This window comes from Rhinatrema bivittatum, chromosome 7, assembly GCF_901001135.1.
Source record: "Rhinatrema bivittatum chromosome 7, aRhiBiv1.1, whole genome shotgun sequence".
NCBI lineage: Eukaryota > Metazoa > Chordata > Amphibia > Gymnophiona > Rhinatrematidae > Rhinatrema > Rhinatrema bivittatum.
The window spans coordinates 182,108,018-182,133,304 of NC_042621.1; the positions used below are offsets into that span (position 1 = coordinate 182,108,018).

Sequence of the window (25,287 nt, forward strand, 5' to 3'; positions counted from 1 at the left end):
GAGTATGTGCATGTAAGAGGGAGCATGTCTGAGCATGTGTGTTTCTGAGCATGTGTGTGTGAGAGAGATGAGTGTGTGTGTGTGTGAGCATGTGTATGTAAGAAGCAGCCTGTGCATGTGAACATGTAAGTGGGAACATGTATGTGTATGAGAGAGCATATATATGTATGTGTGTGGGAGAAGGAGTGTATGTGTGAATGTATAGATATATATCTATATCTATGAGAGAGGGAAGAGAAAATTTGTATATCCCTCTCCCACTAATCAACGATAGTCTCAGAGTGGCTGGAAATCAAAAGTTCCCAGGTATAGAGATCATTAATTATTTTATCCTTATTAGTTTTAATATTTGGGTGTTATATGCTGATTGAAATATTTTAAAGGTGTTTGGGAAATTTAAAACAAATTGTATATTTTAATTATTGGATCTTCCATTCATCAGCTGTTTTGAAATATTATTTTTATTAGTATGTTTATACTGTTATTATTATTATTATTATTATACTATTATTATTTATGTATTTATTATATTCCTTGATTTCATTGTTTAATAGCTGAGGATTGATGATAGCTCTGTTTCCTACTGTTGCACTGCAGGTAAGCTTGTTACTTTTTAAGTGTTGGAAGTTAGTGCTGTTTTGGTGTGGTAGGTTTGTTATATTTTAATTGTAATTTACTCTTGGCTTTCTAAGGGTGCCCACGCCTATCACGCATTACAATAACCCTAATGCCATATTGGTTCCAAGTGTCTTTTTTGCAGGCTTTTCTGGTTGCCACCATAGTAGTGCATGTAAATATAACATACATGTTGTGATATTTTTATCTCAGAAGACTGTAGTTTGGATGACTTTTTCTTGTAAAATCTGGAGGGGAGGACAGTGCCAAGGGTATAAGTTTTGCCTAGGGTTCCTTAAACTCTTGCACTGGTCATGGGTTCCAGGGGAGGGGGTGAAGACATGGAGGGGGGGGGTGACAGTTTTTAAAGTTTAGGTCATTGGAAGGAGCTGGGCTTTTTTGGTGGTCCGAGATAGAGACTGAATAAAAGCGGGGGAGGAGGACAGCACAATAATTATTCACGCAGGGCAGCAAAAAGTCTAGCACTGGCCCTGATTAAGCCTCATTCATAGGCATCTTTTTAAATGCGATGGAGGTAGCTTACAAAGTTATTTCCTGACTTGCAGCCTGGATATGTTCTTGGTGTGGACAGATATAACTGGATAGACTGGATGGACCAATTGGCCTTTTTTTTCTGCTGTTATCTACTGTGTTACCACAGCTCTTCGCTGGAGTCTTGTAAAGAAGGTTGCCATAGCACTGTGGTTTGCAAAGCAGAAAATTGAATGCCAACACTGTTTTCATTATTCATAAATCAACAAACTCATCCTCTTTTTATGACATCCCTTATTCAAAATGATTCATTTTACAGGACATTGTACCATATCAGAAACATATATGCAGCCACAGTTATGATGAATGAGGTGAACTCTGTATGATGGATTAAAAAAAGGACAAGAATATTATGCTACATGTGATGTGATGTGGTACAGTAGAATGTGGTATTCAACTGCAGATAATTAAACTGCTACATTTGTAGGCAATTAGGCAAACTAACTTAGCAAAGGTCAAATAAAGAGTTAGAAGGACTAAACAGCAGTTGAAATCAACATCTCATCCTTAACTCGTTATGGCCAATTTTGGTGTCTGAGGACTGCAAACAGGTCTAGTTGAATGTGATATGAAAATGTGAAAACTAGACATGGGGAGGCCAATGTTCAGTGCTACTTAACCAGGTAAGTATGGCCATATCTGGCTTACATGGCAGCAGCTAAATTTCCAGTCCCTTTCAGCGGCTGCCACCTATCAGGTAAGTACTCATCCGGATAAGCTGCAGACAGGAAATGGGTGTTCTGGGGAGAAGCTACTTATCCAGCTAGCTTAGGTTAACTTATCCAGCTAGAAACGTATTCGGGGATATTTAGCAGCATAGCTGTGCTGCTGAATAGCCTTTGTAAGTTAGGCAGATAAGTCTTACATCTTTGAATATCTACCCCATAATTTTTTTTAATGAGAATCATTGCATGCAAATGATCCTCTCATGAGTACTCGATGCAGACATCCTGAACAGGCAGTTTTCAAAGGCACGTACCTGAGTAAATATGTATTTATCTGGCTAGAATGGCCTGACTGAAAATTTCACTCTTCAATTGCAGCCAAACGTTTGTGCAGGTTCCAGAGCGTGTGTAATTTTTACCATGGAAAAAGAAGCATTCTTGTGGGGTGTTTGAGTCAGAGGAGGAAAACAGCATGACTGTATTCAATTTTCAGATGCGTGTGTGATATTTTACCCACTTCTGCTACCTGCACAGGTAGCAGGTGCAAAGTGCATGGATGCCTTTAGAGCTCACACTTTGCACTTTCTAATTTTCCAAGAGAAAAACAATGGGTACGATAATTGTGTGAAAAGCACCTATGCAGCATGCAACCATTTCAATATTGCCCCCTCAGAAACAGGTCGGCCTACCATGGGTTAGACTACTTCTCATTTCTTCAACTGATATTTAATTGGGATCAATGAACAGAAAAGTAAGAACAAGAAATAAAAAGCAAAGACCAGAGAGGGTGTACATTTATTTTTACTTACAGAAAAGCCAATGATCACCACTTTCATTTTGGCACTTGAGACACTTGAAAGTGCTTTGCTGCAATGTGACAGATCGCAATTTCTATAAAAATGTACAAAGTGTTGTAAAATTGCCAATGTATTCCACTGCGAAAAAGGCCTAGAAGCAAAAGTAGTACAAACACAAGGTGCAAATAAGAGTGGCACCAAATAATTTTTTTACACTATTGAAAATGCACACTGGAAGAGTGCTAATGAGAAAGAAACAGTGCCACAGCCTGCGGTAGTGTAATCAAAGGATGTCAAATTTAGCACTGTAATTAGCAACCAAATTTGCAATCAAAACTGATCAAAGCACAAATTACATTCAAAAGCTTTACAGAAATTAAAGTGCAACGCATGTTGACTTTATTCTCCAAACAGCACTGATAGCAATGTCTAAGCACTTAAGCTTCGAAGAGTGTTGCTATTGCTCTGGTCAACTCTTAATCACTGCCAGATCTGCCTCAAGAGATGAACAGCAAGCAACCACTGTGTTGAAAACAAACATTATCCTAAAAAAAAGTAAGTTCAACATTAAGTTTTCAAATATATATGTGCAGACAAAAATCAAACCCTGTATCTCGAAAAAAAAAAAAAAAGGTATTTGCTTTAGGTCAATTTACATTAATCTAAGGACAATTTGAAAACTTTATTGTATTGCAAATGTTTTCTTATTGGTACAGTATGAACTTCCTACTGAAACCTGTGACTGTCCTGCAGGAGATCTCAACTATATATATATATATATATATATATATATATATATATATATATATATATATATATCTTATACATATATATAATTTGTATCCCATTTTTAACATTTTTCCCAAAGAAACCATAATCTCACTATTGCAATCATAGTAATAACAATTTTAACAATATTTTCATACATAACTGGTGAATGGTTTCTTGGATAATTTCCAATTTGTCTTAATTTCTGAAAATTATTTGCTGAACATCGGCATGAGTTCAGAATTTTGTTTTGCAAAATCAAAATTAGTGTTTAACGCTTACATATTCTTACGTTATTTCATTAAATTTACAATCCCGTTTTGATGCCACAGTCAGCCTCTTACAGCTGGGAGCCAGCTGATTCTTCTTTTGCTTTTTCTGCCTCCTTCAGAGCATTAATAACTGGTAACCAAGGTGAAGGTAACTCTGGAATGGTCTTCTTAGCCTGATTTAGGTGGTTAATGGCTGTGTAGATGCTTCCTTGAGGTCCTGCTTCTTGCTCTGAATAGTACATCTCCAAAGCAGCAGGGGTGCAGTGCTTGTGCTGAAGGAAAAACCAAAAATACAAGGAATGACAATAATGGTTTACAAAGTGAGAGCCAAGGCATGTCAAACTTAGAGCTCCGTTTAACTACAAAAAAAAAAAAGAAGAATGACTTCAACAGGAATTTTTGCCCCACAGAAGTCTTGAGAGACAAAAGAGAGGAATACAATTTGGAAATAGATACATTCCATGCAGCATAATGTACTTTATGCAAACTGTACCCCAAAGCAGTCTCAGCACAGAAAAATCTCAATCACTTCTCAGATGGATACAAACAAGAGTTATATAAAACCTCTGCCAGGGACAATTGGTCAATCTACTCTGCTGTTTCACTGGTTTCTTTCACTCCAGATGTGGACTCAAGCTCTAATTTTAGATATTAGAATAGTCAACACTGATGTAAAACCCTTAATCTACACCCTAACTATTGCAATCTATGCTAATACCAAAACATAAGAGTACAGCCTTGAGAGCATAATGCTGTAGTACTGGATGCTGAGAAGATATATTGTATGTTTTATATTGCTTAATTTTCACACTTTAAATACAGTTAAATTACATATATGTGACTGCATGATACAGGCTCCCTACCAAAGTATTTTCTTGATGGCTTAGATGGTTATGCTTGATGCAGTGATACAGAATATTTTATCACTAGATTGTCAGATGAAATCCAGTTTATTTTGACACAAAGTCACTTTCATTTGAAAGTCATCTAAATGAAATGAGTCCATATCACTACATATGTGGCCCAGGCCCTAAACCTGGTCCTATGCCACTAGAAATGCATAGTCCCTTAACTATATTGTTGTTACTTAACCTCTTAACCTCTAAGCTAACATTTTCCCATTACAGAGGAGTATAGCCACTGTTTCTTAGCTGTATCTTTAAGTATTGGTTTTATAATGGACCTGTAGTCCATGAGTAGTTTTGTGCCCAGGGACCTGATAGGCAATTCTGTAAGAAAACTACACACAATTTTTCTTTTGGAAATTTGCTTAAGGTGACAAAAGTGCCTGTATCTTTTCTGGCGAAGGAGGGAAAACTGTGCATCCAGATTTGAAAATTCCATTCCCAACTTAAACACGATCCCAGATATGCCCCTCTTCAATGAAGCTAAAAGTATGCACATTGGGGTAGATTTTCAAACTTGCGCACGCCGTTGGCTAAGGGCGCGCGCAGTAGTGCGCATAGGAGGTGGCAGGCGGCCTGGAAGGGATCTTCCCTACCCCCCCCCCCCCCCACCAACTTCCCATTACTAAAGTAATCCCACAAACAATTGTTAATACCTGTTGTGTCTGCAGGCTCCCAGTGAGCATGCGATCCCTGCCACAGCCCTGGAAGGACTCTTTCAGCCTTATCTGGCTCCTACCCCACCCAGTCCCCACTCCTTTTTCAAGGGGCAGGGAGATAGGTGCATCTCAGCACCTTTTTACAATCGCCCGGGCAAGCAACACCCATTGAAGATCCTGCCATAAAGAAATGTTTAATCATGAGTTTGCACATTCATGTACAGGTTAGTCTGATCTGTTGGTTTATTTTACAGGACCTGAAGAAGAGAGGCAAGGACCAGCTCCAGCACCGAGAGCACCAGCAGCCGCTCCGGGGGGGGGGGGGAAGGTGGATTCTCCCCCCCCCCCCGCCTCGTGAGGAGACACCATAGACAGAGGCCACCTCCCCGCGATGAGGCACAGCCTGGGCCTCCCCCTACCCCCCCCCCCCCCCCCGTAGGGTCTCCTCCCTGTTTTGCCCGGGGAGTTAGGAACGCGGGGGGCACCCAGGGGCCAGCCTTTGCTGGCCCAGTTAGGCAGAGAGGGCCCTCTCGTGCCTCGATGGCCCCCCTCACAGCAGCAACACAGAGGCGAATTCTGGGCATTTGTGAGAGGGGTGTGTGGGACACTGAGGGATATCTCTGCCTATGAAGAGAGGACGACCAGGACCAACGGGAAGATCCTCCAGGTTCTGCAGCTGCTTGGCGTAGCTGTAAGAGTCCTGGGGGATCAGCTCCGGCGGTCCTGAGCATCCTCTCTGGTCCCTGCCTCCCTAACTTCCCGGGTTTTTTTTCTGTGAATAGTTTTGCTTCCTAGTTCTTCCCATCCCATCCCTTTTTATTTTGTATATTGTATATGTTTGTACATATTTTAAAGTTACAGTTACAGTAAAAAGTTATTTTTTTTACCATACCTGTGTGTTCATTTGAAATGAGGGTCTGGTGTTGGGAGGAAGGGGGTGAGTGGTGTTGGGAGGAAGGGGGGAGGGGTGTTAGGAGGAAGGGGGGAGGAGTGTTGGGAGGAAGGGGGTGTGGAGTTACATGAACAATGCAAGATATTGTCCAACGGTGAAGAAGCAACAACACACGTGGAACCCAAGGTCCTCTGGCACATCCAGGAGGAAGACAAACAACATCTCCAGCTACACATACATGCTACACATATAGCAATAGAGCTGATGAGCAAACACCACGCTGTTTACTAATTTATTCACAGCTATGAGCAGCAAAAAGCCACTCATGTCCGTTATACAGCTTCACGTTCCACATAGGTTATCTCTACCTTTTAATACCTTTCCACATACCACACAGGAAGCTGCCATCCAGATCGCAGATATTCTGCAGAGCTCCTACACTGGGAAGAGACAAGTTTACTGCAACCAAACCGTTGATGGTGAAACTCTCATAGGCAGGTGGGAAGCAGAGAAGACATGGTTGAAATAGAAAGTCTTGGAGGGATCCCCTTTGGGAGCAAACACATACGTCTGCTACTCTGAGAAATTAACTCCAAACACAAGTTAATCAGGCCAAAAATACATAATGCCAGTTTTATTTATTTATTTAGCATTTTTATATACCGACAGCCATTTGCACATCATATCGGTTTACATAGAACATAACAGCAGGCATAGCCTTTACAGGGAACAAAAACTGAAGCCAGAGGCTGAGTATAGATTAACTAGGTACAATATGTTTTAAAGTACAGATTAACAATATGTTTTGAAGTTTAGAATAACTAGTTATAATGTTTATGACAAGAAATCTCAGAAAAGAAGATAAGAGAAAATAAAGGGAGAGGCTAAGATAATAAGATATTAAAAGGTAGAAGAAGGCCAGGGTAAGAGAAAAAATATATACAGGTAGATATTTACAATAAAGGTTCATAAAAATTTGGCGTCAATAAAGTGTTGAAAGACATTATGCAAACCTTCACATTTTTGGAAGGTTCAATAATGAGGGGTATTTGAGGGAAAGGCCTGTGGAAATAGCCAAGTTTTTAGGTTTTTCTTGAATTTGGGGGTGGAGGTTTCAGTGCGTAAGTCTGGGGGCATGGAGTTCCATAGGGTGGGGCCAGTCAGTGAAAAGGCTCTTTTTGTTGTGGATGTGAGTTTGATGGATTTGATCGAAGGGGGGCGGAGCATACCTTGATGGGTGGAACGAGTAGGTCTTGTGGAGGTACGTGGTATGAGTGGAGGGTTGATCCAGTGAGTGTTTTCATTTATGATGCATTTATGAATGAGGGATAAGGTTTTGTAAAGGATTCTCGATTTAAATGGTAGCCAATGTAGCTCTTTAAGTGTTGGCGTAATATGGTCTCTCTTTTTGGTATTTGTAAGGATGCGTGCTGAAGCATTCTGTAATAGTTGTAAGGGTTTGGTATAGGTGGCAGGGAGGCCAAGGAGTAGGGCGTTACAATAGTCAATTTTAGAAAAAATAATAGACTGTAACACGGTGTGAAAATCGGAGAAGTATAGCAGTGGTCAGAGTTTTTTAATCGTTTGCAGCTTGAAGTAGCAGTCACTGAGGATAGATTTAATAAAGGGTTTGAAATAGAGATGTGAATCGTGTGATCGATCATCTTAATGATCGATTTCGGCTGGGGAGGGGAGGGAATCGGATCGTCGCAGTTTTGTTTTGTTAAATATTGTATAAATCGTAAATCGGGGGAGGGCGGGAAAACCGGCACACTAAAACAACCCTAAAACCCACCCCGACCCTTTAAAATAAATCCCCCACCCTCCCGAACCCCCCCAAAATGTCTTAAATTACCTGAGGTCCAGTGGGGGGGTCCCGGTGTGATCTTCCACTCTCGGGCACACTAAAAAAAACCCTAAAACCCACCCCGACCCTTTAAAATAAATCCCCCACCCTCCCGAACCCCCCAAAATGTCTTAAATTACCTGGGGTCCAGTGGGGGGGTCCCGGTGTGATGTTCCACTCTCGGGCCACGGGTGCATTTGATAGAAATGGCGCCGGCGCTACCTTTGCCCTGTCATATGACAGGTCAAAGGTAGCGCCGGCGCCATTTTGGTTCCTGTCCCCAGCGTAGGAGATTGCTCCCGGACCCCCACTGGACCCCCAGGGACTTTTGGCAAGCTTGGGGGGGCCTCCTGACCCCCACAAGGCTTGCCAAAAGTCCAGCGGGGGTCCGGGAACGACCTCCTGCACTCGAATCGTGTTGCCGTACGGCCGGCGCCATTTTGAAAATGGCGCCGGCCATATGGCCATATTGCCGTACGGCAACACGATTCGAATGCACTTGTACATACCCCTGCTTTTCTCAAGATATGCAGCTATTACCTGTTTTCATGTACTGTATGGAAGCTACCATAGGTGCCATCTCTATCTGTAAGTAGAGTACAGTGGTGTGTGTTACACCATATAAGACACACAGGGGCCATTGTATTGTGAACTTTCATTATCCTAGGATCACAGGAAGGGCAGATCTACACATGTATGTACCAAGCCAGCACACAGGTCCCAAGTGCCACTGCTTTGGTCATATAAGCTCATTGAAAGTGTGCAGTGCTCTTTAATGTGTATATGCACCAATGCTCTGAATAATATGTGGGAATACAGCTCAGTTATTAAGGTGTTCCTGCAAAGGCAGTATATAACAATCACTGGGGGAGGGTATTTGTTTGGGATAATGTGGGATGGCTGACTACCAGCTGCTGAACATGCTACACCTGCAACACACTCCTGGCTTTACACAATGTATGCAATGATATACTGCACTGTTGATGTAATGGACATGAGTACAGAAATAACACCAGGTTGGCCATGAAAGCTGTTGGTAGTGTACTGACTGTAACCAGCACTGTATTGGGTTGTCCCCCTTAACAAAGATCTGTATGCTCATCTCCCTATCCCTTATTTGAGCCTATCCCCCTTCCCCTTATTCTAGCCCAGCCCCCCTTCCCCATTAATCACCTTCCCCTATTCTAGCCCATTCCCCCTTCCCCGTTAATCACCTTCCCCTATTCTGGGCCATCCCCCCCCCTTCCCCCACCATCCTTGCCCACTTCACACCTCACAAGGTTTCTAGCAAGTAGCACAAGTCATGTGTCCATGCAGGCATATAACATTGATGTCCTGACCAATTTCTGTTGAGTATGGCTCCCCTTCTGGAGTATTCCAAGGACAGGGCCTTCTGTGAGTAGATGTGGTGGAATATGTCCCTATTCCATGCAGCAAACTGACAATGCTCGGTATCCTCTGAAGGTCCTATTGGACAAGCACTCTGTGATGTCCCATAAGGTCCCCCTGTGCCACATGGAATACCCCCAGGACTCTACAGCTGGGTTATGGCCTACTTAGAATGCATGGTCAATCCATGACTCAATACCACATGGGTATTACTGAGGTCATATAGTGAACCATGCACCCCATATGGTGGAATGTACATAAGACACCTATTGGCTGTGTGGTTATTTGGGGGGGGGGGAGGGGTTTAGGGGAGCCAGATGATGAGCAACCTGGACCTGCACCTAGATGACTCCAAAGGCTGTACTGCTGTCTGCGGGTGATCCCTGACTCATTGGAAGAGGAGGAATGGGAGGCCGTGAACAGCCGAAACAGCCTGCGGAGGAAAAGGAGCAGCAGCGGCAGGGAGAGGAGCCGGAGGACACACTGGCTGATCTGCTTCATGATCGTCCGCAGGACAGCAGTGCATTGGACCAGCCCGAACCTGAACTGGTTGCCAGTCAGGCTGAGAGACTGCTATTTCCAAGCTACGTTCTTATAGTTCCTATCTCTCCCTCCCCTCTTCCCTGTTTTATTGTATTTTCCATTCTATATGTCACCTTGTTTGATGTAAACCGATATGATGTCCCCACTAATATCGGTATAGAAATCTAATTAATTAATTAATTAATTAAATATTACAGCAGAGCGCCAGGATCTTGGACGCTATCTCTAGCCTGCCAGATGTGGTGCGGCAGGAAGCAGAGTCCCTCCGTGATACCATCAGGGAGGAATCACATGCCCTCTGTGATACCATCAGGGAGGAAGGACATGGGCTTCAGGAGGCGATCCAGGACCTTTGTCGGGCTACTGTTGAACAAACTGAGGTGTGGAGGGAGATGCTGCAGCGGTTACCTCCTGTGCAACTGCAGCCACCAGCGGCCCCATGGGCTTTCATAGGGCTCTGGATGCATTACCCTCCACCTTATGGGACACCCTTCCCATGGATGACACCTGCCCGTGCAGAAGAGCCCACCGTGGGACAGCCACCTGCGCCTCAGCCTGCCCTAGGCTATCCATGGATGGCACCACCACCCCCACCTGCATCATCTGTCATGCTTCCACCACCACCACCAGAGCTGCTGCTGCCACTGGCTGTATCTTCCTGCAGCCATGAACTGCCCCAACCTCCTGTGCCCTCTGAGGGTAGTGTCAGCAGTGGGAGGAGTCCACTGCGCAGGAGCTCCAGGTTGGGGCAGCCGAAGCTTCCTGAGGGCCGAAAGAGAGGACGGCCAAGGAAGTGAACGTTTACTGTATTTATCTATTTGATTTTCTTTTACTTTTTTATTTCTGTGCACTTTTTGTGCATACATTCACTTTTAATACACACTTGTAAATAAATGCACTATCACCTTATGAAATGGCTTTCTATGAGAGTGTTCCTTTGTTGTATAGCCTGCCTTTGACTCAAGCGATGGAATTCTGCCAATTCCTCCTGAGTCAGATGCTCTGCCTCCTCATTCTCTTCAAGGGCCTCCTTCTGCAAAGGGATGTGTCTGTTAAGTGCAAGGTTATATAGCATACAGCAGGCTAAAAAGATCTCACACATTTTAGGGGGGCTGTACAGAAGGCATCCTCCAGATCTTTCGAGACAGCGGAAGCAGGATTCCAGGATGCCAAAGGTTCTCTCTATCGGGCCAATACAGTAAAGTCCGCGGGAGAGCGGGTGAACGCCTGCTCTCCTGTGTGCACGATTCAGTATGCAAATTAGGCCCGGCGGTAAAAACAGGTAAAAGGAGACGTTAGGGACACTAGCACGTCCCTAGCACCTCCTTTTGGACCGGAGCGGCGGCTGTCAGTGGGTTTGACAGCCGATGCTCAATTTTGCCGGCGTCGGTTCTCGAGCCCGCTGACAGCCATGGGTTCGGAAACCGGACGCCGGCAAAACTGAGCGTCCGGTTTTCGACCCGGGAGCTGCAGGCCGACTTCAATTTTTTTTTTTTATTTTTGGTAACTTTCGGGACCTCCGACTTAATATCGCCATGATATTAAGCAATTTTTACTGCTTTTCTGTGCACTTTCCCAGTGCCCGAAGAAATTAGCGCCTACCGGGGTCAGCGCACGCAAAGGGATGCACAATTGTGCACCTTGCTCGTGCCGAGCCGTGCTGCCTTCCCCCCATTCCCTCTGAAGTCTTGAAGGAAACTTCCCTTCCCCCCACCCCACCTTCCCTTCCCCTACCTCCCCCGTGATTTTCCCCCTACCTTTTTTGATTTGTTGGTTTTGTTTCCAAACTTACTTCAGCAAATGGCCGCTGTGCCTGGAGCCTCTGACCCCGACCCCGCTCCGACCCCGGACCGCCCTGCCCCTTTCCTTCCCCTTTCGTAAAGCCCCGGGATTTACACGCATCCCGGGGCTTTACACACGTCATAGGGCCTTTTGAAAATAGGCTCAGCGCGCGTAACCTTTTTAAAATCTGGCCCTTTATGTAGGAACATGTCAATTCAATAAAAGCTGAAGTTACAAAAAAAAAAATCAAGCATATCTTTACTAGGGATGTGCATCAGGTGCCCAATCGGTTGCGCTTTTGGGTTCATGTGGATTGGCTTTTTTTTTTTTTTAGTAAAAAATCGTTTTTCGGCTTAGTGTGCGCTAACGAGAGCGCACACTAACAAAAAGTAACAAAAATGAACGGTTTTTTGTTAGCGCGTACTAAGCCGAAAAACGATTTTTCACGAAAATTCGGGGGAAATGTGATCATTTATTGATTTTACCAATATATGACGAATTAAGAAATATTGTACAATATTTTAATTCGTCATAAAAATGATTCACATCCCTAATCTTTACATTCACCTGAATTTGTCATTCCTTGATATTCAAGGAAGACCTTGTTTGTACCCAATATAATTATACCAACGTGGAAGAAGATTTTCCCCCTTATGAATATTTATGGGATGAGTCTATCTTTATTTTTTGATGCCAGAGCCTTTTTTCTGTTTGATCTGCCTGACACCTCTCAAACTTAAGATTTTCTCCTATAGACAAAGGGAGACTAATTTTCAAAAGGACTCTGGATAAAGTACTACTTTACCTGAGAAATGGTCCTATAGAAAATTGCACAACCAATGTGTAGGAAGTATCCTAATTCTTAATAACAAGGGCAAGCAACTAAGATAGAGCCTCTGACGTCAGTAAAAATGGACATTGGCCTATTTGGTATATGCACAGCTAAACGCAGAGAAAATAGACAGGCCCTGTTCTGCCATGGGCAGCCAAATGCAGTACTGTGTACGTGAGAAGCCTGAAGAATTTAATAGTCTTGCTAGCCAAGCTGGCACCAAAATGGGGCCAAAAGAAACATCAGCACAGATGGTCCGGTGTGATAATAGGACCTGCAATAATATTAAGGCCTCTTTTTATGGTTGTAAATGTCCATCCAGGAACATAGTTTATCAGAACCTGCCAAACCTGTGTAACTGTCATTCATCAGAACTGACCACTTGTTGAACTCCACAGCAAACGAAGACCATGCCTACTCACAGCCTTCACAGCGCTAGGCTTCACTCAATTAGTTAACAAACCTACCCATAAAGCCGGCCACACGTTAGACCTGATCTTCGTTAACGCTGCAATCAAGCCCGTATCTATCCCAAATTGCACAAAGGTCCCGTGGTCAGATCACTACCTCATAACAACTTCATTCTCTATAAAAGATATCAACCCGGCTTGCATTCCTTCGCCCTCCTTCAAATACAGGAAAACTTGCTCCCCAGAAGACCTTAATAATCACCTATCACCACTACTCCACCAACTGGACCTTACTGATCCGAACGCAGCACTTCGATCATGGAATACAATCACCGAAACTATAGCTAACAAGCTATGCCCTCCCATTACAAAAAAACCACACCAGAATTCCTCCAAAAGACAGCCATGGTTCTCCTCAGAACTAAGAAAGCTCAAACTCCAACTAAGACAAAATGAGGCTAAATGGCGCAAAAACCCAGGAACCAACACCCTTTCAATCTACAAATCATCTCTGCATCAATACAAATCAAGCACCTTAAGATCCAAGAGGGACTACTACGCCTCGAAGATACACGACCTTGTATTCGATGCCAAAGCCCTCTTCAGCTATGTAGCCAACCTCACACAATTAAACCAACCAGAGATTGCACATGACCAAGCTCAATCGAAAGCGGAAGAATTAGCTCTATTCTTCAGCAACAAAATCAATACTCTTCTATCGCAGCTCCCCACTAACCCCACTGTTCCACTAACCACTCCTCAACCCTCAATCAACTACACTCGGTTAGAAGAACTTGACACAACTTCATCCACTGAGATCCAAGGAATTCTAAGGAAAATGAAACCTTCCTCTCACCCTTCGGATCACATCCCAGCCAAACTACTACTATCAATTCCAGAATCTATCTCCAAAACCCTGGCAGATATCATAAATTGCTCCCTTACACAAGGATTCTACCCTGACAACCTCAAACTTGCCTCACTCAAACCCCTTCTCAAAAAACCAAATCTCGACCCAAACGATCCTAACAACTTTAGACCGATAGCTAACCTCCCATTCATAGCCAAGATAATGGAAAAATTGGTAAACTCACGACTCTCAAACTACATTGAAGACAATAACCTTCTATTCCCATCACAATACGGATTCCGCAAAACCTTAAGCTCGGAAGCCCTCCTCATCTCTATGACTGACCACATCATCCTAGGCTTAGACAAAGGACAAGCCTTCCTTCTGATACTACTCGACCTTTCGTCTGCATTTGATACGGTCAATCACTCCCTTCTCATCAACCAACTAACAGCCATAGGTATCTCAGGCACTGCCCTATCATGGTTCAGAACCTTCCTCAGCAACAGAGGATATAAGGTTAAGATTCATAATAAAGAATCCTCTCTTCACCCCGCGTCAGTAGGAGTCCCTCAGGGCTCATCCCTGTCTCCTACCTTGTTTAACATTTATCTGTTACCCTTATGTAAACTTCTCACTGACCTCAATCTCAAACACTTCCTCTACGCTGACGATATTCAGGTCCTGATCCCCATCGAAGAGTCGCTCGCAAAAACACTGTCTCACTGGGAAACCTGCCTCCAAAATATCAAACAGCTTCTCACAAGTCTCAACCTGATACTAAATTCATCAAAAACGGAACTTCTACTCATCACAGCTCCCTCACACACACTCATCCAACCGTACCAAATACTACACAAGTGAGAGACCTAGGAGTTCTAATTGACAATCACCTAAACCTGAAAGCTAACATCAACAAAACCACCAGAGACTGCTTTTATAAGCTCCAAGTGCTGAAAAGAATACGACGTCTCTTCCACACACATGACTTTAGAACAATTCTACAATCAATCATTTTCGCAAAGCTGGACTATTGAAACACCATCATGCTTGGTCTCCCTTCATCACACACCAAACCATTGCAAATGGTCCAAAATGCCTCCGCCCGTATACTCACTAACACCAGGAGAAGAGAACACATAACCCCTATCCTGATGGACCTCCATTGGCTGCCCATCTACTTCAGAATAATCTACAAGGCCATTCTCACCATTTTCAAAAACATCCATCAATTAGCTCCAATCGATCTCCATATCCCCCTCCGATTACACCATTCAACAAGACCGACAAGAGATGCTTACAAAGGATCACTTCAAGTACCTCCAGCCAAAACTACCAGACACATCACGCTTAGAGATCGGGCATTCTCCACAGCCGGTCCAACTTTATGGAACTCCATTCCCCCGGATCTTAGAATGGAACCCAGCATCTCAACATTCAAGAAAAGACTCAAGACGTGGCTGTTCACGCAGGCCTTTCCTAACTCCAACATTATTTAACTCCCATCAATCAACACGCTTCGCTAGTAATAGCGTTAATAGCCACCTCTTACAATGTTATTTATACATATATATAATTATCTGATCTTCATTTCCTTCTCACTCCAAGTTATTGATTTCCCTGTTATATGTAACTGCTTTTCTGCACTATTGTTCAAATTGTAAAGTTTATTATAATTGCACCCCTGTTTCTTGTGAACCAGCATGATGGGACTACCGTCTTGAATGTTGGCATATAAAAAACTTAAATAAATAAAAATAAATAAATTATGCATTCACCTGACTATGCATGAGCTGCTGAATTATGAATAGGTGAGCCCTTGAAAAGGGGCCGACCGTCATCAGCCCATCATTCATTACCCATCTGAAGAAAAGGAGGCAATCCGTCTGAGTGCTGTGGCTTTCCACCCCTACTTTGCCCCTGTGCATCCTGGGCTGAGGTGACTTGCGGAAACAAGGTCTAAGAGACTTGAGAGTTGAACAGTCTGTCGCTTTAGTGGCCCCAACTGACCCCTATGCATTTGTGCTGGGACCTCCCAACCAGCCCCAAAATATAAGCTACTGCCAGCCGCATGTTAAGACCCTGGGCTCCATTTCCTACCCCGTGGGTTAATATAAGGTAGAGCTTATTAGCATTCAAAAGTAAGTCTCGGCTAAAGAGAGGTGAGGCCAGCAGAAATTAATGGTAATTGGATAAGCACTGGACATTAAATATGCTTTTGTAACTATTGTTTTTCCTATTGCCTGTGTGCCCAGTTGCCTGTGTATTTCCTGATGCAAAGTGCTAAGCTTAGCCCTGTGCAATTTTGGAATAAAGGAGATTTGTTTTGTTCGGCAGTTTGGCTAATTTTCTAACAAACGAACAGGAGGGTCACTGGTAAATAGTAGGTACATACATAAAGGGAGATGGCATTAGAAATCAGAGCGTTCTTCTCCCTACAAATGGATGTATAAATATTTATACGAATACATGCCGTATGCCCATTAGAGTTGTGCTTCGTGTTTTGCTACCGGGTCATTTTTTGACTCGGATACTTCGTGGTAAAGTTCGGTTTTTATAATTTAGTTTTTTTGAAAAAAAAAAAAAAAATTAAACGGGGAAAACCGAAACCGGGCCAAAAAACGACGCAGGAAAACAAAGCTAAAAAAAACCCCACCCCACGCATTTAAATTAATTTTAATACATTACATACACCCCCCCCCCCAATCCCGATCCCTCCCCAAGACTTACCAACAACCCTGGTGGTCCAGCGGGGTCCCGGGTGCCATTTGTCCCTCCGTGCCGTGCCCAGTGTGCTAGTGCTAGCCACACTCAAAATGGTGCCGAATAGCCTCTGAACTACTATGTCACAGGGGCTACCGGCGCCATTGGTCAGCCCCTGTCACATGGTAGGAGAACCGAATAAATGGCGCCGAAAGCCCCTGTGACATAGTATGGGCAAAGGCTATCGGCGCCATTTTGATTATTGGCAGCCGACGATGACATCGCTCCAGGACCCCCGCTGGACCCCCAGGGATTATTGGCAAGCCTTGGGGGGGTCAGGAGGCCCCCCCAAGCTGGCCAAAAAGCTTGCCAATAATCCCTGGGGGTCCAGCGGGGGTCCTGGAGTGATGTCGTTGTCGGCTGTCAATAATCAAAATGGCGCCAATAGCCTTTGCCCATACTATGTCACAGGGGCTTTCGGCGCCATTGGTCGGTTCTCCTACCATGTGACAGGGGCTGACCAATGGCACCGGTAGCCCCTGTGACATAGTAGTTCAGAGGCTATTCGGCACCATTTTGAGTGTGGCTAGCACTAGCACACTGGGCACGCCACGGAGGGACAAATGGCACCCGGGACCCCGCTGGACCACCAGGGATGTTGGTAAGTCTTGGGGAGGGATCGGGATGGGGCGGGGGGTGTTATTATAGTTAATGTTAATGTTTGGGGTGGTTTTTAATTTAAAAAAAAAAAAGTGCCTCTCTCCCCATACAAACCCGAAAAATGGATTTTCCCCGAAGTTCGGTGAAAATCCTTTTCGGGTTTTGGGGCCCCCGAACCAGGACGAATTAGGCAATTTCTTTGTAATTGCCTAATTCGTGATAAACGATTGCACATCTCTAATGCCCATACCTTTACTGGCATAGGGGAGAGACTTTCCAAGGGATGGAGTCTGTGCAGATTTGGAACTTAAGCGCATACTTTTTGATTTTAAAAGTTATGCCTGTAAATTCTCTTAGCAAAACTACATGCACTAAATAGCAGATGTAATTGTGCGGGTATAGCTTTGCCAGAATATTTATCCAAGCAGATTTATGCATATAATTCTGCTTTGATGACTGATATAACTTATGCACAATTTGCCGGCTAACTGATGCAAGATGTTTCAAAATTACCCCAAAAGAGGGTCATTTTCTAACAGCTCACAGAATGTTGTGGACGGTTAGGCACAGACATCAGTTTCAAAGTGAACTTTTCACGCTTAAGTTGACTTTGAAAAGTATCCCAGCAAAACTGCTTGCACAAATTACACCTGCTAATTTGTGCAGGCAGTTTTTCAGAGAAACAGAATAGTATATGTGTGAACACTAAACCCCTCTCAGACTCCCCCCACCAGAATACTTCTGTTTCATGAGGATACAAATATGTAAACAATAGTATTTTGCACATACTTTTGCATGCATAAACCTTAATATTTAGACATTCATACTCTTTTTGATGCAGTCTGCCTTTTCAGCCATAACTGTAGGCCCTACTTCCTCAGCTTCCCTCTTTTAATCATATAATACTACAGTATCATTTACCAGGTAAAGGGATGAAATCCAGGGCAGAGCCACCTCAACAACCACTACCATTGTCACTCTTTCACACATCAAAAGGTTCATGTGAAGCGCTGAAATACCAGGTTATTTGCCAGAAATGAGGCACATCTATGCCAACAAACCTCCTACCAAATACCAAGGGTGACCAAAATGATAAAGGGGGTGGAATGATTCCTCTATGAGGAAAGGCTAAAGAGGTTAGAGCTCTTCAGCTTGGAGAAGAAACAGCTGAAGGGAGATATGATAAAGGTCATTAAAATCAGGTAAATAGGGAAGTTATTTACGCTTTTAAATATTGTATTTTCCGGTGTATAAGTCACTTTTTTTTCAGCAATTTCAGTGACTGTGACTTATGCACTGTCACAATCTCTCTCTCTCAGCCTGTGCTGTTAACCTCGCTGTATAGACAGGTGCACCTTATACAAAGGTACGACTTATCTACCAACTTTTTTCTCAAAATGGTAATTTATAGGGCGGTGCGATATGTACACCAGTGCAACTTCTACACCAGAAAATACAGTAGTACTAGAGCAAGAGGACATTCCATGAAGCTAATAGCACATTCAAAACAAATTGGAGAAAATATTTTTTTGCACAGCAGCCAAATAAACTATGGAACTTGTTGCCAGAGGATGTGGTTAAAGCCATTAGCATAGTTGTGTTTAAAAAGAGTTTAGAGAAGTTCCTGAAGGAAAAGTCCATAAATCATTATTAACCATGTAGACTTGGGAAAGCTACTGCTTAACCCTGGTTGTGAGCCAGAAAAATGGGATCTATTCTTTGGGATCCTACTGGGTATTTGTGACCTGTATTGGCCACTATCAGAGATGGGATGCTGGGCTTGATGGACCTTTGGTCTGACCTAGTATGGCATTTTTTATGTTCTTATAGAAATGATAACTTACATCATTTCTAAGTTTTCTAATGAGCTCATTCTGGTTTTATATACAGCATAGATCACTAAAAAGTCCCATTTTCTACAGGCAATTTGTGGGCATCCATAAGAAATGTATTTACTTATTATTTATATGGAATACCACACACATTGTCTGAAGATTTCTACAGTGATCTGCGCTGTACCCAATTTTTTTAAGTTCAGGAAGAAGCTGGAAAGGTGTAAGACCAAATTCCATAATATGGTTTACAAATATCAGGACTGGAAAATCTTTCCTCTCCAGATTTTTCAAGCTTTTTCTATTTAATTGACTTAATTTTCCTATCATAGTATCCAAGGATGAAGGTTATGAAGAGAATAATTAAATGTCTCTCCTTTAATTAAATGTCCTTAAATGTTTCAATTGTAATTATATTTTTTGAGTGTAATGACACCAAGCTTCCTGTGGTCTGGTATTTCTAGGAATGGAAACATTTAAAAACTGGTGTATTTTTGTTCTAAAGAGATATTTTAACTTGTTAGAAGATGACGCCGCCATGGGATTTTCATGGAACACATCTTTAATCTACTAAGGATTAAGTTATTCTACAAATTCAAGAACAGCAAGCAAATCTAAATTGGGAATTTTTGACTGAATAAATAAAAAAAAAATGTAATGGGCACATTATTTAGTATAAAGCAGAAAACAGACAAGCTGCTGAACACAGAAACCCTTTATTACAACTATATATAGAGTTCTTCAGCAGCTAAGCTGCTCAGGCTGTTGGCTAGAGCACAGACAGTAAGTGAAATTGCATGCAATCTGTTCCTCTGGTACTTCCTGGTATGGCAAACATGAGGAGCCAATATACTATATCCCTCCCTAACATAAACCTAGATTCATCATTTTGCTATAAATATAGTGAAAATAGCACCCCGTTACCAGCCAAAAAGGTTTTTTTTTTAATCACAATTTGGGCAAAGAGAGAGAGAGAGCACCTCTGCAGAAACGCACAAAAAAACAACTATTTATACCACTGTAAAAGGGGGCACTAATAACTCAGGCTGAGGTTTGGGGGGTGGGGTGGATTTGGGGGGCAGTTTTACATGCACAGTCATATGTACGAACAGCACACTTACCGTCAGCGAAGATTTAATCTGAATTGGAGTGATGAAAGGTAAAAGAAGAGTAAATTTGTACTATCTTCTCTCTATCTAGCTACTATTGCCGAATTCAGAAGGAAGGGATAACCTACCTCCCAGGCAGTAATACCCAGGACATCTACCCCGAGGACAATGGGAATGTACACCTTGTAAATAAACCATTGGAACACAGATGCAGAGTGGAAATAATTTTATACTGATTGGACATTTATGAATTTTGACAAATCCAAGTAAAATTTATTTTGAACACCCACCTGGTGTCCTGCCTGTTCTTGCAGCCATAATAACAGTAAAAGGGACTGTAACACAGAACCTCTGTAACACAGAACCATAAATGTTTCACTTCACTGCCTGAGCCTAGAAGGTTATCCTTTTCCTCTTCCCCACGACCAAACAATCCATGCCTTGGGATAAAGGGAAACAGGGAAGTGATGGAAAAAGTAGCCCCAGACACAAATTCTTCTGTGTACCCTCAGGAAATAGTAAACTTCCCAGAAAAGGGTCAGAAGTGTTTTACCTGCAATAATGGCCTTTTTACAAAATTGCCTGCCTGCATATTGCCTGTTTGCAAGTAACTTTACCAAAACTGAGAGAAGATGTTCCCAGGAGGCAGAGCTGCATGCATACATTTATGTATTCAAAAGTATGCATGTAAATTTCCTCAAAAAAATGTTCTTGTACATAATAGCAAGTGAAACTGTGTACAGGTAAATTTGGTGGGATAATTTTCAAAATAGATTACATACACATCTTTGAAAATTGTTTTAACTTAGATGCATTTTTGCCATTAATTTAGGTGGCTGCTATGAAATTACACCCAAAGCAAAAAACCTGAGAGGGAGTCCGTTGGAATATTAAATTATAAAGTTAAAAGGGACACTCAGAGAAGATAAGGCAATAGCAGAACAACTAAATTAATTCTTTGCTTCCATCTTTACTACAGAGGAGGTCAGAGAGATACCCATACTAGAACAATCTTTGTAAGTGACATTTCAGAGAAACTGCAGTAAATCATTGTGAATATGGAAAGCATCCTAGAGCAAGTGTCACAGTTCCCCCTGCTATGCAGCCTCCCCACCAGCAGAGGTCATCAGTGAGCCTTGCTCACAGCTGCTCTAGCCACCTCCTTGCTAATCACATGATGCAGTAGTTCCAGCTGTACCTAACCCAACCTGTCTATTCCCTCCTTGCCTCTTCATCAAGTCACCTCAGCTCCTCACCTCAGGCTAGGCTAGTTGAGCCTTCTAGGTTCAACTAGCCTAGCCTTGTACCCTGTTTTGGCCTTCTTGTTAGTGTTTGCTTGTCTAGTCCTTGTTCTGTCCTGTCCTGTCTAGTCCTTTTCATGTCCAGTCCTTGTTTCCAGTCCAGGCCATGCCCTCACTTTGAGCCCATGTTTGCCTGTCTTCAGTCCCTGCATTGTTTCCTGTTTCATTCCTTTTTTCCTGCTCCAGCCTTGCCCTTCGTTCCAGTCCATGTCTTCAGCCCTGCCTGTTTCCAGCTCCTGCATGCTCTCAGTCCCAGTCTGTACTATATTCAAGCTCCCAGCTGGACCCATGTTCCAGCTCCTAGCCTGTGCTTCATTCCAGCTTTCAGCCTGTGCCATGTTCTAGCTCTAGCTATATTCCTAGGCTCAGCCTATCTGGTTCCAGCTTAGGTCCTGCTGGCCACCAGAACTCAAGGGTTCAACCTGCAGGGGAGGTGGCTGGTATAGGGAGAATACCCAGTCTGGCCCTGCCCCCAAATCTGCCTCTACTCCTGCTGGGGGAAATCCCAGCCCAGTCTGCCTAATCCATAAGAGCAAGCTAACAAACTCAAAAGTATCAAATCACCAGTATCTGAGGGTATTCATTCCAAAGTTCTGAAGGAACTCAAGTATGAAATTGCAGACTTCTTACTGATAATTAGTAACCTATCATTAAAATCTGCCATTGTATACGAAGACATTGGAGGGTAGCCAATGTAATGGCAACTTTTAAAAAAGGTTCCAGGGATGATGCAGATTAATGAGTCTGACATTGGTGCCAAGTAAAATGGTGGAAGCTATTTCTAAGAACAAAATTATAGATCAAATGATAAATATGTCTTCATAGAAAAGCCTTAGAGAAAAAGCATTCACCATTCACTTAAATTTAATGATTACAATGCAGCATAACCCAAAATATATTATTTAAGGCCCTTCATATAACTAGAATGATGCTTTCATTAAGCATGATTCTTCCTGGAAAAAAATGATAATTATTGGTCCAATGTCTCTTTTAGAAATGTTTTTTATGCACATAAAATATTCAACACATTATAATAATATTTATTTATTTTTATTTAAAATTTCTTATATACTGCATATACACACAGAAGTAGATCTAGGCGGTTTACAGTTAACACATGTAAAATCAATTAAAATAGAATAAAACAAAGAAAAGCATAACACTAATCCATTATAATTTTTTGAAGGTGTAGAAAAGCATGTGAATAAAGATAAGCCATCTGATGTAATGGCACTTCATATTTCTTAAATAAGCTGATGAAGGGCCCATAGGGTTCAGAATCTGTCATTCACACTCATAGCTAACACAGGCTTCCAGCATCAATTTTGTATGTCAAGAATTTACAATCCCACTCTTTGAGTGCTGCAAACAGATCTGGCTTTCAAGGTAACGAAAATATATAAAACAAACTGGCTGCTAGACCTTGAGGGGAGACAATTTTTTCAAAACCACATTTACATGGGAATTCTACAAATTGAAATGATTACATCCAGTAAAACCATTTTTGCCAGCTGCTATGTTTAGAACTGTGCTCCAATCCTTGTACTTGGGCATGTTGACTACTGTGGTACCCTATGGTACTGCAGTTAGTGCAACATGCCCTGTTGTTACTGGGATTATCATGATGGAATCATATTACCCCTGCAAGAAGGGACTTATTTTGGCTCCCCATGAAAAGTAGATGTAAATTTGGTTTGCTAGTTACTGTGCATAAATGTTTGTATGGCCAACATTCATATTCATTTTAAAAAAAAGGGCCTTCCATTGCAGTTGTTGGGCACCTATTTATTCGAGGTCCCCTCATTACAGCATTATGCTTGTGAGCAGGCTAGGACGAGGGCCTTCCTTTTTATGGCTCCAACAGTGTGGAATATGCAGCTCAGAATGGAGCATGATGTGAAGGAATTTGGATGGCAGTTAAAAGCCATGTTATTTAGCGAGGCTTTTGGCTGTTTTGTGATTTTCAATGTTACTGTGTTTAAATGTTTTAAATATTTTAATTCCAGGGCACGTTAATGCATGTTTTGTTTCTGATGTTTATTATGAATGTCTACTTGTAATCTGCACTGAACAGAACCAGTTTTGGAAGAGGCGGAATATAAGACCATGAAATAAATAAAATAAATAACCTTAACATGGGAAAATAGCAGTTTACAAGTGGCTGTTTAAAAATTGCCCTCGATCAATATGGCTAAAAGTTTCAATGCATATTTTAGAGGAGGGGTTATTGGAGGGTGTATTTTGAACAGAAAGCAATTCATGTGGATTTATTTGCAGAGAAAATCCGCCCTCACAAAAAGCAGGTGCAAATGCTACTTTGTATCTATAGCAAGTTTGAAAGTGAAAGCATGTGTACATTTTTTTTTTTTTAAATTTGGGCAAGTCCATGGGTAAACAGTACCTACAGACTTTGTCCTTATACAGACAGTTTGAAAATTCCCTCCTAATCCTCAACTAAAATCAGATCAGTTAGATGAAGCTTGAGGTTGAGAACCACTGTCTTAGACCAATTGCATGCAATATATTCAATTCATTGCAGATATTCTGAAAAAATCAGAGCCATTTGCAGCCTTCAGGGACTGGAATTGTACACCAGAGGTCTAAGTCCTATTCTCTCCTGTCCAACCAGCACCAGGAGAAACTGGAAACCTGGGCAGGGCCACCTCCGTGTTTGGAAACTAGGCAGCCACAAAGGTACACAGGATTTTAGTTGACAAATTCGTTTAAAAGAGATAATTTCAACTAATTTGCAAGTTATAATTTTGCAGCACCATGGTGCACAGTAATGATCTCTCTCTTTTTTTTTTTTTTTTAAAGCAGTCAACTGCTATCTTTTCCTAAAAGATAATATGCATCGGTCACTCTGTAGATGTACTTCCCTAAATTAGAAAGTTTCAGTACTACTGTAAATATTACTGAAAAGTTGAGAAGCTATACACATTTTTGAAACTCCACTTTCATTTTGCATTTTCTTTCTGGTCCTCACTTTTCAGAAACTTAATCTCTATGAACTTTAAGCAAAGTGTCCCCTAAAGAAAGAAGAGAGCTAGGAAAAGGATCACTTATTTAAAAAAATATATTCTGGTTTTGCTTAAGATATTATATGTGTTTATTGTTACAGAATGAATGATTATGGAAAGTATTGCAATATGAAAATTAAAACTAGTCCAGTGCAGTACTTGAATCCTGCTCACTTCTAAAGCTCTTTGAAATGCCAATAACCTGCCAACATGCCAATCCTTACAATTTATAATTCTTACAAATATAAATTAACATGATGCCACTAGATCTTCAGTAACAGATTTGATTGCTATGTTTAATTTGTGAGAATTGTGCCATCTACAAACACTTAATAATAAGTTCAAAGTCAGCAGTAAATGTAAACCTACAAATCCGCAGTCTTTAATATCAGGCTCCAGGCTCACATTATAAACACAGTACAGGCTTGACCAGGTCTTGCTCATTCAAAACATATGTTCAAACACCCTGCATGATAATCAAGGTAAATTCTCAGTGAGCTGTTAGAATCAATTTGATTCAGCAAAGCTGCAAAGGGCATATAAAAAGTTTGTAGGATCTTTTAGTAGCCAACATTCTTTCACAACTACTTTAAACTCATAGTCTCAAGGAAGAACAACCATTATTATAATAATGTACATGCAGCCAATAGGGAGGTGATGACAACCTCACGTGCTTTCCCTGTGCTTGCTTATTCAATGGGAACTTGTCAGCTAATGTCAACAAGAAGATGACTGAATGCCTGAAAAGAGCCTCCTAGTCTGAAAAGCAAGAAATCATCAGAAATGTTAGCCAAGATAATCAGTCTAGTGCACCATGACTACCAATTTAATATTAAGGGCTTTTCCAGCTTAAAGTTCAGTCTAAAAAAAACTAGAAACAAAGAA

The 25,287-nt window shown here is 42.0% G+C and overlaps 1 protein-coding gene across 1 annotated transcript in view; it reads right to left on the reverse strand.

The window, feature by feature from the left end:
• Positions 1 to 3,478: 3,478 nt before the first annotated feature.
• CALY (calcyon neuron specific vesicular protein) overlaps positions 3,479 to 25,287 on the reverse strand; it is a 180,128-nt gene continuing 158,319 nt past the window's right edge. Inside the window, exon 5 of the mRNA XM_029609595.1 lies at positions 3,479 to 3,941. Coding sequence (XP_029465455.1) covers positions 3,738 to 3,941 — 204 coding nt within the window. The 3' untranslated portion in view covers positions 3,479 to 3,737. The remainder of the gene's footprint in view (positions 3,942 to 25,287) is intronic.